This window comes from Amblyomma americanum, chromosome 1, assembly GCF_052857255.1.
Source record: "Amblyomma americanum isolate KBUSLIRL-KWMA chromosome 1, ASM5285725v1, whole genome shotgun sequence".
NCBI classification, from domain to species: Eukaryota; Metazoa; Arthropoda; class Arachnida; order Ixodida; family Ixodidae; genus Amblyomma; species Amblyomma americanum.
The window spans coordinates 498,054,367-498,071,412 of NC_135497.1; the positions used below are offsets into that span (position 1 = coordinate 498,054,367).

The window sequence follows — 17,046 nt, forward strand, 5'->3', positions numbered from 1 at the left end:
CCGCACTATGTGGTGCAGTCAATTTTTTAGGTCTCCTATATTTGCCGCATGCAATTTGCAATACAAGTAGTCACCACCTGGTTATGGCCAACCCCTCTCGTGGGTATGTGCCATTCTGTGAGGCAAACAACAACAACATCTGTCATGTGCTCTGACTACTAGGCGACGGTGAGCCCTTCTTTCACTTACGGTGCCGGGCTCATTGGTCATTGTAGCCCCCGATATTTTTTACTTATTAGCATCATAACCTACAGCGCAAAAACATCAAAGCAGGGGAGTGAACTAACAAAGAATCTACTGTACAGGGTCATCAAGAAACTACAAGCAGCAAAAATGTACTCTACCTCGTTTTCAAGAGTACACGTAAGCATGAAATGTTTTGTAGTGCCGGCATCGCACATATAGAGACTGAACTTCGTTACGAGGCCAGACAAAGCCATCCGTCTGCAGCGTCCCTCAGGCGGGAGTGTGCAACGTGTCGTGTGGAGCCATGGCGCCATCCTTCGTCGCGGCGCTGAACCCGTTGTAAACAGTGAGGGCGGAGGAAGGTATTGCCGCGGGCACGAGGATTACGCAAAAGGTGCGGCGTTCTCACATCGCGCACACGTCGCTAGGACTGCGCGTGCGCTGCTCGGGCGCTGGACAGAGAGTAGTATAGGATCCTTCGCGCCGCATCCTGGCTTCGCCCACCACAGGACTGTTGGGAAACGCTGTCGTTGACGCACGTGCTGCTCCGGCGGCAGCCTAGCACGCAGGCAGCAGGGGACAGGCGGAAAGTCCCTACAAAGTTCGGTCAAGTTCTCCTCCGTATTATCCGTCGTTTTGGCGCCAAGGTCATTCCAGGCGCTCCGACAATGGGAGCTGGAAGGATTTCATGCTTAATACGAAAATCTATGACACATATCTGTAAAAGAAACAATCTAACAAAGAAAAACTTATGATTCCTGTTGTCTATTGAAAACTTGTCTTGAAAGGGTAGCACTTTGGCTTGTGCCTTCTTCAGAAGTCAAGAAACAGAACATTATATTATGGTCTTTGCTCGAACTATTGATGGGCATAGGAAACGATATGATTGCGGGAAGCATTCAGGTGATAATGGGTACGATACTGGTCATGGAGTCACGGTGGACAAGTGGAGGCGGCCAGAACTCGTAGGTGCGATAATGTAAACAAAGCTGAAATGCAGGGAGACGCATATAATATGTGATATTAGCCAGCAGCACTAGGTGGGCTGAAAGCTTCTCACTGCGTGTCAGCAAGAGCTTAGTTTGAGCAAAATAAACTCAGTTGTAAGTTGGCGCCACACCTGTCTTGCATATATTGGTCTGATTCTCTCGCGCCAGTTCGCTTTTATGCACCATATATCTCTTTGGGTGGTTACGCAACTGTAACTGTAATCGCAAGAAATTGCCGCCATATAAACTCAGTTACGATAGACTGCTAGGCTCCGGACAAAACATATAATATAGCGGCGATGATCACGTCCGCACGGCGTTTTGGTGGCGCACGCGTCAGAAATACGTAGTCAACATGCATCTGCATCGCTTCCCATCAAAATTTTGGTCAAATGTTTAGGGGAAGCCGCCAAGGTGGAGTAAACTTGTAATAGGAAGTATTTACACATTGGCATCCACCCAAATGCATCCCTGCGACTGCAAAGGAAAGCCATATAGCTTTCTCAGAAAGCTGTTTGTGCGGTGTGTGGTAGTGCCATAACTTTGCCTTCTCCAGTACAGACTCTCTGGTCCTCTTACTTCTGATCGCCGATATCCGGCCTCTTCCAGCTATTGGTACAAAATCCATCGAGACATATTTTATTTCCTTTTAGACGGCACACAATCACAGTGGCGCCACGGTTCGATCCCTGTACTTCAGGAGCAAAAGGCACATGCTCCACTTTTGTGCCACTGGTGTAACCCTTGCTCTTTTCTAACAAACATTCCCGAAAAGAACTAGCGCAGCTCTTGGTGAAGGCTGACTTGAAGGCAATGCAGCAATTATACTTTTTACAAAGGCTAGAGTTGAGGCAGGAGAGCGGCTACTAAGAACAAAGACTGGTACGACCTCAGTAAGGTCACACGGTTTGCGAGTGCCACATGCCTTCCAGCTATGACGAACAACTACATGGGTTCTTGCTCAGTGCGCAGCCATTTTAATCTAGCATCGCAATCGTGTACTTTCGCCCTCATTTGGGCCAACGGTGATTGGTCCAAACAGGTTCGTGGTTTCCACTTCTAATACTGTGCCCATTTCAGTATAACATCCACGCACTGTCAAAAAAGTACTGCTCGAAAGACAACATTGAACTAATCATGGTGTGGATCAATGCTTCTGCGGTTAACCATTCGCGACCACGCGCACTACACAGAGGGCTGGGTCGGCGCGATATCTCAGTTCGTCTGTATTACATTCTCGGTGCTTTAGACCAGAAAAGAAGACCCCAAGCAACGTTTCTTCCAAGCTGTCGTGTATAGAACCGAACAACTACGCTTGACTTCGCCGCATTCGCGCAGACAGTCCCGGCTGGCTGAGGATTGGATCGAACGTGCTGGTGAGGTTCCTGGCGCTCAATGCGGGCTTCATCAAGTGGATCATGGCGCTCGAGGTGTTCCCGACGTCGGCCCGCAGCTTCGGCTTCGCATGTGTGCTCACCTGCTCCCGGTTTGGAGCCATGGTGGCGCCATTCCTCCGCGACCTGGTGAGGGTCTCCCTGTGTTTCTTTCCCCAAGTGCTCAGGTAGCAAAACTTTACGGCGGCGCAGCGCAAGCAGAATACTTACACAGTCAAGCTTAGCGCCTGTAAGCAGGGCGTGACGCGTCACTTCAAGAGACTGAAGGTTCAGAAGAATGACGTAATTAAATTTTCTTGGGATTAAATGGAGGCTGAGGTTAAGGTCTGTCATAGTTCAAAGTAATAAAGAGTGCTACAATGTTTAGTTTTTGATGCTGTAAGATTCCGCAATGAAACTGTCTCGCAGTGTTCGTTAAATGGCTTTTTCATCTGATCCAACTTGGCAACGCGGAAAATCGTGATCATCGTGAACGAAAAGCCGCTAACTCGGATGGCTCCCGTGTTATCTGCGATCGGTATACTACGGGGAATAGGTATTCGAGTAGAACATGTGGGGGGGGGGGGGGGGACTAGTTGGTGCATTTCAACACAAAAAACTGGCGCTGAATCAGACAAATTGCGGCAAGTGAAACTGTCCGGTCTTTCTGGCTGTGTTCAGCCTGATTTGGAGGCAGTTTTTTTTTTTTTGAATGGGTGTTCGCAGGAAAGCTCGGCTTCTGGAAATATCAGGTTTCTGACTTTGTTTTTCATGCTCTAGGATACCATGAATTTCTTTTTATATACAGGGCCCAATAATATCAAAGGGAACAAGGTACGAGTATTTTATTATTGATTACTCAATAATTATGTGTGCTAATCGCATATTTTGCTGTTTTCTAACTAGTTTATCTTTTGGAGTATAATATTCAGTAGACATTTACAACTTTTATAGAGAAGTAACCAAAAAATTCTCTTTTGCAGACTTGTTTCCTTTCGTTATGGAGCGACTTGTGCAATCGCCTTCAAAAAAACAGCTGCGGGGCCGCACCGCGGCGCTGGTATCTCCGGCGCTCGATCGCTGCTTGTGTATACTGAGTGACGATGAACTTCGCCGTCACAATCACGAAAGTGCGTATCGCACTTGATACATTTCTGTGCGGCATTTAACTGCTCTGCTGCGGACCATCGCGACAAGGTGCTCGCTTTGCGGTCAAAATGCCCCTGGTCGTGGCGCTGTAGCAGGAAGCGGAGGGCCGCGAGGCGACTGCTGTGGCGTGAAGGGACGGATCCCGTTTTGTCTTTAACGCGACAGCGTTAATGCTCCCGTTCAGCGGAAGACCCGGCGTTGTCCCGGTGGCACTGTGTCGAAAAACCCGCTTAACGCGTGTATGTCTGGAATGAAAATAATTGAAAAAGGACTTGTAATGTCACACAAATGCTGGCGCTTGCCTACAAGGACTTAAATTTGTAAAGTAATTGATTTCACTTAAAGAAAAATTTCCATATATTTCAGTCGTACTTCGAACCACCCTTGGGTCGCCTGCCGGGAACGCTACCGACTATAGGTCTCATAGGCACGCTGCCTTGGCTGACGTACAAGAGGGGTGATATGTAGAGGTTGGCTTAATTTGAAGCGTAATGATGTGGTAATTAAGGGGGTAAACTATAGACATGTTAATTAGTGAGATACTAATTAGAGCAACACTGCGGAAGGCACTTGCAGAGGCGCCGCCGAATAACTAGAGGCACGGCCGTTCGATCGAGCGGCCGTGCTAGAGGCAAGCGGCGCGCAGAGCCAGAACCGCTCTTCTCCGCACGCAACACGCGGAAAGGTCAGTTCCTTCAGGACAGCCGAGCGGAACCGCTGGGGAACCGCAAGCAGCAACTGAGGCCCGCCAGAGTAAGCATCGCGGCGATACAAAGTGTCATCGTGGAGAACAAATAGTCGTACAGGAGTCATTCGCGTTTGCAGAGTCAAGGCTTTCGATGAGCGACCTTTAATAGAGGTCGTGGTTCTGTGCGGCGATGTTGAACAAGCCTAACGCCTAACAATGGTAACGATCAACGGTGACCTCACTCCAGTCAGCACGTTGACGATACAAAGAGTCCGCGTCGTTTCGCAGGCGCCTAGACTTGCATGTGGCAGTGAACGAGTACTCTTGCAGGCACAAAGCTGAACCAGCTAATTGGCCAATGGTATCTTTTAGCAAAGGAGGCCTTCAAAAAGCATGGTGTTCCGTGACCAATATGAAGCGGCGACCGATCAGTGTAAGGGAGGTGTTCGGCAAGCGCCCAATCAAGCGCCAAAGAATCGAGTTCAGTGGCGGAGTATTTTCGCCCGGCGGCGGAGAGATGGCTGCTCGCGTAAGAAAAAACAAGTTCACGATTGTGCTGCTGTTTGGCTAGCACAGCACTGGCCCCGTGTCTGCTGGCATTGGTGCGAGCTTGAGCAGAGGTTGATGCGTGAAAAAAGGCTAAAATAGGTGGCGTGACCAACAACTTGATCAGCGACGAAAAAGTTTGCACTGAAGCAAGCCCTAGTGAAAGGAACGTCTTTCCTGAGGATTTCTGTTAGTGGGCGAAATGTTGAGCGAAATGGCGGAAATGCGAACAAAGGGTGACAAACCTCGTTATATCCTTCCTTTTAAAAAGGAATAAGGCAGTCCGTAAGGATGCGGATTTTACCCGGGTCCGGTCGTGCTTAAAAAGCATCGACCACGTGGGAAAGATTAGTGAGCCGGTGGTGGCCCAACTGACACTTCGCAGGATTTAGCTGAAGCCTCACTTGACGAAGGCGAGCAGCAGTAGTAGAAACTCGTTCGATGTGTACAAAAAACGTATGCGAGGAGGCCACGACGTCGCCGAGGTAGCACAGACAAGTAGGTGCACTCAAAGCGTCCATCTACCGCTCGAAATGGTCCGAGTAATATTATTTAAGGATACTGCCAGCCATAAATAAGTTCTTACAATACACAGGCTAAATGGCATGACTTCAAAGGGATTGAACATAAGATGTTACGAATGCAGCCTTTCGCGGTACATGTCAGCCGCAGCGATCTGCCAGAAAGAGAAGCGCATGGAGAGATGAATTTGCGTCCATTGTCGTTTCAATATTTGAAAAGTTTATTCCTGCAAAAAAAGGCAGAAAAACTAGTCACTGCTGTTTTTTCTTCAAAAAGAGTATTAATGAAGAATTGGACACTGACAACGTTTTTTGGTATGGATGAATGTCTGGAATGCTAGTGCAAAAGTTAACTGACTGAATAATTAGGCACGAAATTGAAGTTTTAGCATGAAAAAAACGCGTGTATCAATATGCGTGCCAAGGTTCTCCTTCAACTGGCCCGAAAATGAACAGCAAATACGTTTTCACCGCCACGTGGAACATTTGGAGCACGAATTGTCAAATTACAAGTTCACCGTAGCAACCCGAATCCTCTTTCCACGCACTACAGCTGCACCCCCTTCAGCGCTACACCCGGTGGGATCCGCACCCCCCCCCCCCCCCCCGCACTCCTCAGTGACGCCACTGGCAGGTGTGACCGTAATTTGGCAGTCCGCGAGGAGGTCGTAAGCGTTGATCAACAAAAGCCCCCTCCAGGTCTTGGAACGCCTCCAAGGGATCTTCCTGCTGGTACCATCTTTGTCTTAACTAACATGCCTAGCACTGGGCCGGCAGGTATACGCCAATGAGCTCAATTTTACGTACGTTATGTTTAGGGGGGGGGGGGGGGTGCCCTGTCGCACCCTCCATCGCATCATCACAAAGGTGCTCAGGTCGGCCTTCATAGAAGGTGCGTTAGTACCGACTGTCAAACATGACTAAGATGAAGGCTCGGGGCGCGGGCTGTGCGCACGAGCAGTTCGAGGGCAGAACTGTTCAAGAAGCCTCCTGAGTCGCACATCTTTAATGGCGCACCGCTACGCACTTGCACTTACTAAACGCAGACATAAAACGAGGAACACACCATCTCTGTCTTGTCGACATGTGCGTCTCTTTCTATATCTGGCTTTGTAAGCGCCGTCCATATTTTTGTTTGCTGCGTTACAGGCCATGTTCTTTGTGGAACTTGCGCATGAATACGACGTATAGGACATACGCCGCTAAAGATGAGTGTGGCCGCCAGTGAGCGTTGCAGAGATTAGGCTGCAATTAACTGATCATTAATTTTGTAAGGCAAATGGAAGAACTGTATAGCTCAGTTGGCGCAACACCCCACGTGTTCATGCGGGAGTCGCTAATTCGGCTCCCACCGTGGCATGTTGTGTTTTGTTGTTGTTTTTGCTTTGTCAAATTATTTTGTATATAAAATTAGTACTTAGTTGCGGTTCCTCTTAGGCATGCAAGATATAACAGTGATGGTTTCATGCAGTTTAATTGGTATTTCGGACTATTAGGCAATATTCTGCAAGATTAAAGTAGTTTAGACTGTTTTCAAGCTTGCAGTCCGCGTGCCTAAGCTGTTTCTTTGACGCGCATAGGAAGTGACATTGCTTAGGTTCAGTGTTCTCTGTAGGCCAATGAAGCCTCGTTAAGCTGCAAAGCGCTGTTTTTTTCTGCTGCTTCGCTTTTATTGAGAAGAAACAACAGTTGCTTGAACTGGTTGGTTGAGAGAGAAGAAACAGGCCTTTGCTCGCGCTGTTTTCAGGAAGAACCGTCTTGTTCCGCATGCATCGGCTCAATAGCAGATAATTTATGAGCCCTTGTGCTACCGATATTCCATGTGCGCAGGGTGAGGCGACCGATCCCTCTGTGCCGTACGTGATTCAGGCGCTTTTCTTACTGCTCGCTTCTGGCATCAGCCTGCTGTTGCCCGAAACTCTCAATAAGCCGCTTCCCGATACATTCCACGAGGCAGAAAGCATAAGCAGGTAAGTCGGCCACCAGTCATGGCGGGAGACGCTGCTTCGGCGCTTTGATAAAGCCGCGGCAGCAAGACGGGCAAAATGGCTACATCTCATTCAGCCGGAAACATAACAACTCTAACTATACATACCTTATTCAAGATGACTTACTCTCCCATGTATATCATTACAAATACCTTGGAGTTAACCTTTCGTCCGATCTTTCATAGTCTTTTTTGATATCACATCCATATGCGCTGTGGCCTCAAAGTCATTAGGTTACATACGCCGTAACTTACGAAATTCTCCTGCTAATATTCGGAAACTAGCATACCTAACATTTGTTCGACCACAACTTGAGTTCGCTTCCTCCATTTGGTCTCCTTATTACAACATGGTTACCACATTAGAAACCATTCAAAACAGGACAGCCCGATTCATCTCTAAAAACTATAACTACCATTCAAGCGTCACTGAGATTAAAACGGATCTTTCTTTGCAATCTTTAGGCATACGCCGTGACATCGCTTTGCTAACATTATTTCACAAGTACGTACACTCCAATAGGTCATGGTCATTTCACCTAGATGTCCCATCTCGCACATCCAAAAGATTGCACAATCATCTCAGTTTTACACGCATCTATGGTGACACATTAGCTTTCAATTCATCAGCACTTTCGCGAGCCATCAGATTATGGAATAACCTCCCAGATAACATCGCCTCGCTGTCTAATCTTGATACCTTCCATCACCAACTCATTGCACATTTCACTGAAGCCATCTTAACATGTTAATGCAATCTCTTTTACGCGTTCTGTTACACATTGCGTTTATTTTTTTTCTCTCCTTTTGTTCGTATTCTGTTTCCAAATTTGGTTGACATTAGTAAAGGCGCCATGTGCTTTCTAATTTTATTTTTTGTTAGATGTACCCTGGGTCTCTTTTCTGGATTTATTTCGGTGTTCCTACGCCAAATTTACATTAACTTACCCCTATGTCAACTGCTCTGTATTATACTGAAGTGTATCCAATTTTTTACTTATCACGTATAGTGCCTTGGTCCCTTGTCTTTGTTTGTCCCCTTTTAAATTTGTTGTTGATGTTTTGTCGCCCCCTTACACAATGCCCTACGGGCCTGTAAGGTAGTTCAAATAAATAAATCATACACGATTTCATTTTAATATTTATTTTTTATTGTTATTTTATTTTTTTACAGCATACTGCAGACCCTAAATGGGTCCTGGGAGGAGGGGCAAAAAAGCATAAAAGAAATACAGCAAATAACATCGCAGAACAAATATAAATAATGGCACAAAATAAGAAACAGGCACTCAGCAACTGTCAATAAAATATTTTGTAAAAGGCGTCGATGTTCTTTAGTAGATCAGTCGGGAGTTCATTCCATTGTGTGATTGTGCGCGGAAAGAATGAGTATTTAAAAACATCGACCCTACCGTTGTACGGTGTTAGTGATTCCAGGTGATGATTTCTTGTTAGTCGCAATGTGCTTGTTTTGATAAATGGATCAGGGCAAATGGAAAGTTTGTTATTTTTGAGTAAGTAAATTAGCTTCAACCTTTGAATTTTTCTTCGTGTTTGCAGTGTCTGTATGTTGTGTTGCGCCATCAGAGCGGTTGGTGAGTCAGTGGAGCGGTATTCGTTAAAATGAATTTAACAGATTTTCGCAGGATCATTTTTAAGATGTCGATGTTATGTTTTGTGTAAGGGTCCCAGACGGTGCATGCGTACTCTAGTTTAGGTCTGATGATGGACGTGTAGGCTAGGAGCTTTGCACTAGAAGGGCCAGCTTTCAATTTATGTCTGAGGAAGCAAAGTTTCTTGAAAGATGATGCACATCTGTTTGATATGTGTTTATTCCAGCTAACAATACTGGTTAGAGTAACACCTAGGTATTCGTATTTGTTAACTTCCTCAAGCTGGTGAGAAGGAAGGACATCTCTGCAAGAACTCTGCAGTGGACATCCGCTCGCATTCATGCGCATCACAGTGAGTTCCTGGCGCCAAGAAAATCATCGGTTGTCAAAGCGTTTTGTTAAGTAAATAGAAAGCTAATCAAAAGGCGAAATTATAAACGCCTAATTTTAGTTGCCCCTGGCTAGTTTAATACAGACAAAGATTGAAATGCCGATTTCATTTTCTTCTGCACAGTACAGCACAGTGTTGTCCATGGGCTGTTGTTACCAACTGCTGCTTTGTTTCTAGGCTGCATCCAAGCAGAGCTGCTCTTCTCTAGGCAGCTTCATCTTAAGGAGCCGAGGAGAGGAAATTCATACATAAAATGGAGTCGTGGGAACAAGCGACTCGTTGTAGGAAAGTGGTGGTATTTTTAAACGCGGGTCATGGAAGTAGTGGTGTAGCAAAATCTTTCACGTTTCCCAAAAAAAATCTCAAATGTTCGCGGACGTTGAGCACAAGTAGTGAAGTTAGGTTTTGCAATTAGCCGCCAAGAAAAAAACGCCCTAAACTGCACTTTCTTAAGCGCGAAAAGATTTGTGACTCGGCTGACATGCATTTCTACGCCGTTCTCAATTTGGATGGTTCACAACTGCGCATTGAATTGGGCTGAAGCGGTCGTGACGTCTGAGCCAGCTAGCGGCCGTATACACATGGCTTACTGTGGTGTATTGGGAGAAAGGTTAGCTCTTTTCTATTGTGATCATTGCCACATGCGTACCAAGCATGCAAAGGTTGCGAACTAAGCACCGTGCGACAGGGCAGCTTGGTATTCGCAAGGCGCGAGGGCATGCGCGTCTTCGCTTACCGCAGTCTTTCTCAAAGTTTGGCTTCCCTCCACGCATGTCAAGTGTGGCGTAACGACCCCACTGCCCGACATAACGCACTATCACAAAGTTTATTTTGGGGGGTTCTGAACGCTAGTGCATGACACTAACGCTTAATTTTTTTTGTGGCAGATAAAATATTATCGCGAATCAGATGTGCTTAACGACACAAAAAGAAAAATAAAGTGCATGCTATAAAGATAGAGTTTATCTAAAAACGAAAACAAGCTTTTCTCTGCAGCACTCAGTTGATACGAACGTGAGAATAAAACATCGATATTGGTACTTCGGGCTGCATTTTGAAGGAGACGTCATCTCCCCCCCCCCCTTTTTTTAAACAAACAGGGCAAGGATTGTATAAGCGCACCGCAGCAATGAAAAAAAAAGGACTGTCATGGTTTCAGTGTGCTCAGCCGGGTTCCCCGTGGCCAAAAACTGCTAGCATTTCAGAAAATGCTTCGGCGCAAACTGCAGCCAAAACTTTGAATTCCTGTGATAGCACTATGTACTGTCCTTATTTCCTTCATTCAGCCAATCTGTCCAACTTATAACCATAACCTCAACGTAACTGTAACTGCAGTGGCACCTGTAGTTTCCGGGTGATAGTGCGTTGCCACACCACTGACAGGAAATATGTCGGTTCTGGTCCACCCACGTCTAGTCGCCTGTGAAGTTTGGCCACGCCCGCGATTAATGGGAGCCCAGTGTTTGAGCTGGCAGTGAGTGCTGAGACCTTCAGCGCCCCTTGGCGAAAGCAACAGATCCCCGTGGACTTGGTATCTCGTTGACGTGCCACCCCCGCCCCATCTGGCCCGTGCGAGCGAACTCGCAAGCCGTCTTATCCCATCCTCTGTGATCTTTCAACTATCCTTTATTTTCCTTCCTGGTCGCTAAACGTTATGCTATAGCGCGGTAGCCAACCTTTATTATTTCATACTCAGTTACAGCGCCACAGAAATACGGGACAGATATGTCTTGCGACAATAATGCCTATCCATACATCAATGACTCCCTAAAAAGGTAGCTTTTCCCTTCATTTTTTTATGAAGCTGAGGTTTTACAGACACTTTTGTGACTTTCTAATAGTCCGGCTTGTGACAGAGGGGAGACTATTCTCACATTAAGCAAATTAAATTAGATAATAATGAATATCATCTCCATTACCTTATTTATTTAACTGGTGTTTTTAAACAGTGTATTTCCAAAAAAAATGCTGGTGGCGAAATAAATCGTTACATAAAAGGTATTAAAACTACTTGGAAAAAACAACATCAATTTTTCTTCTTCCTATCCTCTTTAACAGTCTATAAAGCTTATTTCATGCCAACTAGAGAAATTTGTAGATAAATTACCCAATATTGCTCAGATAAGCCTGTAAGAAGTTTTTAAATACGCTAATATATACATTCGAGTAATACCACAAGGCTCCATTTTTTAAAAAAAAAGAGCTTAGCAGCAGAAAAACCCACTGGCGCCTGTTGATCACGTCGCTGTGAACGTCACAGAAAACCAATGGATGCTTTTGCAAGTTTAATGAACCTCCGCGCATATTCTGATCCATTTTCAACTTCAATCTCTTTCTAGGCACGTGCAAAGCAGGGTTCACGGAGCAACCGCTGCGTGTGGCCATTATAATATCGCGTAAAAATTGGCTTTGCTCATATTATGCAATTTCAAACCTCATGTTCGTCTGCTTAATCTCTGAGTAATGCTGGCAACGTTATACTTTCGTAGCTGGCACGATGTGAGTAATCCATTTTCGTTGAACTTTCCAGGAAGAAGATTCCCAAGCCACCCAAGCAGCTGGCAGAGTATAAAATCGCCAACGCGGCACCGTGAACGGTCCATGTGTGTTCTACCGCAATCGTCGCGGCGGTCAGACGCAGGGAGAGAGAACGTGTCTTTTTTTGGATCTTAAAAAAGAGAACTCTTTGATAGAACTACGAATAAATCTTCTGTGAAGGATCCGAGTCAGCTTAGTGAGACTTGTGACATCTGGGATCAGTTTGTGCGACTTGAATTTAACCTGCGTTTTCTTCGTCGTCAACAACAAAATCGACCATCTGTTAATCTCGCACTATTTACGCTGTTTTAGTGGCTGGATGATGCTCGAAAACTGTGGGAACAAATCGGGGTTTTTCTCCGTTCGAGTCAGCGAGAGAAACTCTCGTTCACTACAACGCGAACATCGTGTACCACTTGCACGTTTCACGGGTGTCCGTCAGACAGCGTCTAAATGCCTCTGGTGTCAGGAACGTGGTAACGAAAACTTGAGACACGCGCCTGCATCTCTCTTCTAACGACGTTTTGCTGCGCCTTCACATTCGTATAGACAAGCTAAAGATAAGGATAGCTCAGACACAATGCATCATGTCTTCCATCAGTGAAACCACACGTAGTAAAGGATTTACAGGTAAGTCATAATGAACAATTGAATATAAAACAGATAATGCAGTGAGCCTCTTAAGTTTGTTAAACTCGTATTATTTGTCACGAAAAACCAGTGAAATTTTCACCAAGCCCAAAGTGATTGTTTCTACTTAGAAAAAAAGTTTGCAACAGAAGATGCATTCCCTCCACTGCGTCAGGAACGGTAAAGGGAGATGAACCCGAAAGGTTGACGAAAGGACGAACCCTAACCCGTAATTCGTGGGACTCTGTTTCAACGTGTTAAGATCATTGTGCGATTTTTCCGCCGCATTAGCAAGCGTGTGGGTTGCACGTTTTCAGTCCGCATGCGGGCTTGTATCGTAAGGGGTGTTGTGCGCTCACTTTGCTCCTTGCAGGAGAGCTGGACAGTTCCAGCGTGCCTATCGGCTCGCTCCTGGCAATGCCTCCAGTCTAATGGTGTGCATGTGTCTGTAGCAAAACAGGCAGATATATTGTTGTACAAATTACGTGCATTAATTGTGGATTACTCGAGACATCCATTGCGTCAACGTTTTTCTCTGCGGAATTTTTGGTCGAAGGTAAAATCGCGACAGCTGTGATGACTATGGATCTCGGTGCAGCCGACCTCGACGGTCACGGACCAATTCACGAAAAACTCGGCAAGGTTGCAGGCGAACCTGAACATCTGAAGTAATGTCATGGGAAACGATATGTATTTAGACCATTTCTATTCCAGGAACTGAAAAACTCGTCCCACAGCGACCGCGTACACCTTCTTGTAAGGTCGCTAAAAGTCTCTGCTCTCACAGCGGTCTACGACTCCTGCCCCAAAATAAGGAAAGGGTACCTCCACTAAAAAGTACGCTGTGCCCAAACGTGCAATATTGATTTCAGAAGGACGACACACTTCTTGTTCCGAATTCTCGGGACCAAGCGCACGGACTAGGAGTGGCCAAGTTAAGGGTAGAGCCTGCTAACAAAAGTCAGCGATTACGACCTAGATACTCACATTTTTCAAATAGCTACGATTACATATCTTAAACTATTAGCCAGTTATTCTAAACGCCACATTCCAGGGCTTCTACACTGCAGAAAAAAGAAGAGAATAATAGCTGCAGCCTTTCTGAAGCCACGCATGGTAGTTGTCACTTTAATATGTAAACAGGCCTCCTCCCTAGCTCTCTACTCACTTTAATTGCGAGATATATGTTCATATCTATTCAGTGTATAAAGTGTGCGTGTTTGTGAATTGTGCATGCATTAAAAAATCACATTTTAGCACATTGCTCTCAACTACTGATGCGAATGCACATGAGAAAATTTGACGTTTACAATCATTTGAAATATACAAAATCAATGGTAACTTAAGCAGTTCTGCATTTCACAAAACAGTGAAAACGCGACAATATTGATTTATTTTTGTCGTGTTTTTCAGGCCGTTAGAAAAGCCAAAATAGAAACAGCAATGTGTGGCTGCAAATGGGCCGAAGATGTGCAGCACTGGGCTAATTTGCACGGCTTTTGCACAGAGGCCGCGGGCCATCAGTTTTCCTTTGGCAGTCCTTCTTGAGCTCACATTGCAGTTGGACAAGCCAGAATTCAGCACTGAAAACAAGTGTGGAGAGTTCTGCTGAAGGCCAATCATTGTTGATTGATCCGAGTGACCGTGACCGCCACGCGTGACCGTGAGGTTCGTTAAATGTGGGCTCGACTGTATATAAGCTTTGTTTTGGAACCACACGTGCACATTTACCACACGAGGAAGACGGTAAAAAAGAGTACTTGAATATTGGTTAATGTTTTTGTGGGGTTTCATATCCCAAAGCGACTAAGGCTACGAGGGATGCCGTAGCGGAGGGCTCCGAATTAATTTATACCAACTGGGGTTCTTTACCCTGCTATGAAATCGCACAGCATACGGGCGATTTTTTGGCCAGCAGCGAAAGTGCGACCCTGGATCAGCAGCCGAACGCCGAATCCGCTGTGCCACGGCGGCAGTGTCGCCAGAAGTAGGTTTGGTTACTCTTAGGAGTACTAGTGGTTTAAGGAATGGACACATGGTATCAAAAACCTATTGCTGTCCAAAAATACTGCCACTTCTCATCAAGCCAATCACTTGGAATAAACCCGTTAAGGCGGTGTTTACGAAACTGCGCACTATCGGCGTCAAATAAAACGCGAACTTATTCTGAATAACCGTGACCGAAAAATTCAAACTTAAAAGCATTAGCTGCTCAAAAAAATGCATGCAGACTTATATTTAACCTTCTACGCAGCGGCCTTCGCGCTGTCGAACTGAAAATAAATTGAGCTATTTGTTCTTGTTCAACTAAAACTTCTCGTTTTGCTGGTCCCCTTTCATTTGCCTTGATCGCATTTCGTTTGACGGTGACAATATATTTTGAATTCGCAGCTAACTCACCCTGATTTCTTTCTGACGACTTAAACACCCTTTAAATCATAATAGCGTGTTTTTTATGCCAACTAGCGAGCATCCTCAAAAATCATTTTCATATGAGTGAGCACCCGCCGTGGTGGCTCAGTGGTTAAGGGCGCTCGGCTACTGATACGGAGTTCCCGGGTTCGAACCCGACTGCGGTGGCTGCGTTTTTATGGAGGCAAAACGCTGAGGCGCCTGTGTGCTGTGTGATGTCAGTGCACGTTAAAGATCCCCAGGTGGTCTAAATTATTCCGGAGCCCTCCACTACGGCACCTCTTTCTTCCTTTCTTCTTTCACTCCCTCCTTTATCCCTTCTCTTACGACGCAGTGCAGGTTTCCAACGATATATGAGACAGATACTGCGCCGTTTCCTTTCCCAAAAAAACAATTAATGTTATTATATCAGTGAGCAAAGTATCACGTACTCTGTCAAGCATTTTCGTCATCCAAAATGTTACCTTTTTTTACACATTCCTATCATCATGTGTACCCTAAAAAACAATACGGATCTCTTGATGTTTCGAGCACTCATTAGACACATACTGGTGTTTCGATGCAAAAATTTTCGACCATTTGTCACTTTGTAGAAATTCGTACATTATCTTGAAGCAGTTATCGCTGGTGTTTTTCGTTGCAAACCAGACTCATTGGTGATCTTATGGCCCGCAGAAGCTATTTAAGCGGAAAACTACAATTCCTGCTCAGAAACTTCGAGCGCCGCTTGAAAGGCTTAACAAAGGCACAATTGTGTTATCCTCATCGGGCGGCTCAGCCCGTAAAGAGCAGCCCTTGACGAAGGGAGCGAAGCACGCCCAGCCCCGTTCTCTCGTCTTCTGGTATCAGCTCGGGACGAATGCACTTCTGCAAACAAAAGAGCTGAGTGAGCAGAGTACCTAGTTTTCTCCACAGTCGCTTCCAGGCCCGCAGCTTTCTAAACTGCGTTTTCAACTTGAATGAATGAGGAGGATCGATTCGTCTGAAACAGCAGCTTTCGTTCACAATCTTATTAAAAGGGGGCAGCTGCTGTTGACTGATGACACCCAACGGCCGCCTGGGGTGTATTTTTTTGTCCTTCAATAAGCAGCGCCCTTACTGGCCATGAAAAAATTTTTTATCTGCATTGATTTCAGCCTGCGATAACGATCAACGAAATGTATACTAGCTCCCAGCCCACTTTACGTGAATGCAACGTGAAAAAGCAACAAGATACGTACAAGTGTCGTGCCAGTGGTAACAATCATTTCCACCTCCCTCAGACCAGCAGCCACTGAACAGTTCTGTAAATTAGTTCTCAGCTCCCGAACTAAGAGGCCAACAGGATCAGAATTTTACGTTGACAAGATTGGTGTCATACGCGTTGTGCACGAAAATGAATTAATCGGAGCAAAATCGCAGAACAGCCTCACAATGTTTAAATCGCAAGTAGTTTATTCATGCCGCGTCAGAAGACGCTTCCATCTAGCCGTGTGCCGAACCAGTATGAAGGATATGACGTAAGCTCTAAAATCTGCTTCCCTCGCCTTAGCCCCTAGGCTGCATTTCATTGCATCCTCCTCTTTGGAAGCCGTGTTTGATGAAAGTATCGAGTTTTTTTTGTCGCCACCGCCGTTGCTTCCTCCGAGGCCGTTCGAACACCAGGAATTTATTTCGGAACATCTGGCCTCCAGTAAACACTCGCAGAGCTAATACCCAGTGACACCAATGATTCACCCCGAACACTACGAAATACCACTGCTATGTCCACGCTTTTCGCCCGGACTGTTAATGAAGGCCAAACTCATAACCGAAACTGTGGCATCAGAGCCGACTAAGGCCAGAGTGAAAAATACCTACGGACACTGTCAAAAAGCAATACACTGTCCCGCAGGCTCACCTCCATCGGACCCTACGCCTTCCATTTTCCCTGTGGGCAAGAACGGCAACGAGGAAGAGAATGTCATGTGTTATGGTCGGTGCCGTCACACTGCGGACAGAGACAGGAGAGGCGCTCCGCAGTGGTGCCTGTTGGAAGGTGTAT

At 45.8% G+C, this 17,046-nt stretch overlaps 1 protein-coding gene across 4 annotated transcripts in view; it reads left to right on the top strand.

Moving 5' to 3' along the window:
• Positions 1-12,189, top strand: part of LOC144116119 (organic cation transporter protein-like) — a 163,719-nt gene extending 151,530 nt beyond the window's left edge. For 3 of the 4 annotated variants that reach the window (XM_077650799.1, XM_077650800.1, XM_077650801.1), the window contains exons 9-11: positions 2,514-2,698; positions 7,283-7,422; positions 11,974-12,189. In XM_077650799.1, coding sequence (XP_077506925.1) covers positions 2,514-2,698; positions 7,283-7,422; positions 11,974-12,037 — 389 coding nt within the window. In that variant the 3' untranslated portion in view covers positions 12,038-12,189. The remainder of the gene's footprint in view (positions 1-2,513; positions 2,699-7,282; positions 7,423-11,973) is intronic. The other variant, XM_077650803.1, reaches the window with a different exon arrangement.
• The last annotated feature ends 4,857 nt before the right edge of the window (positions 12,190-17,046 follow it).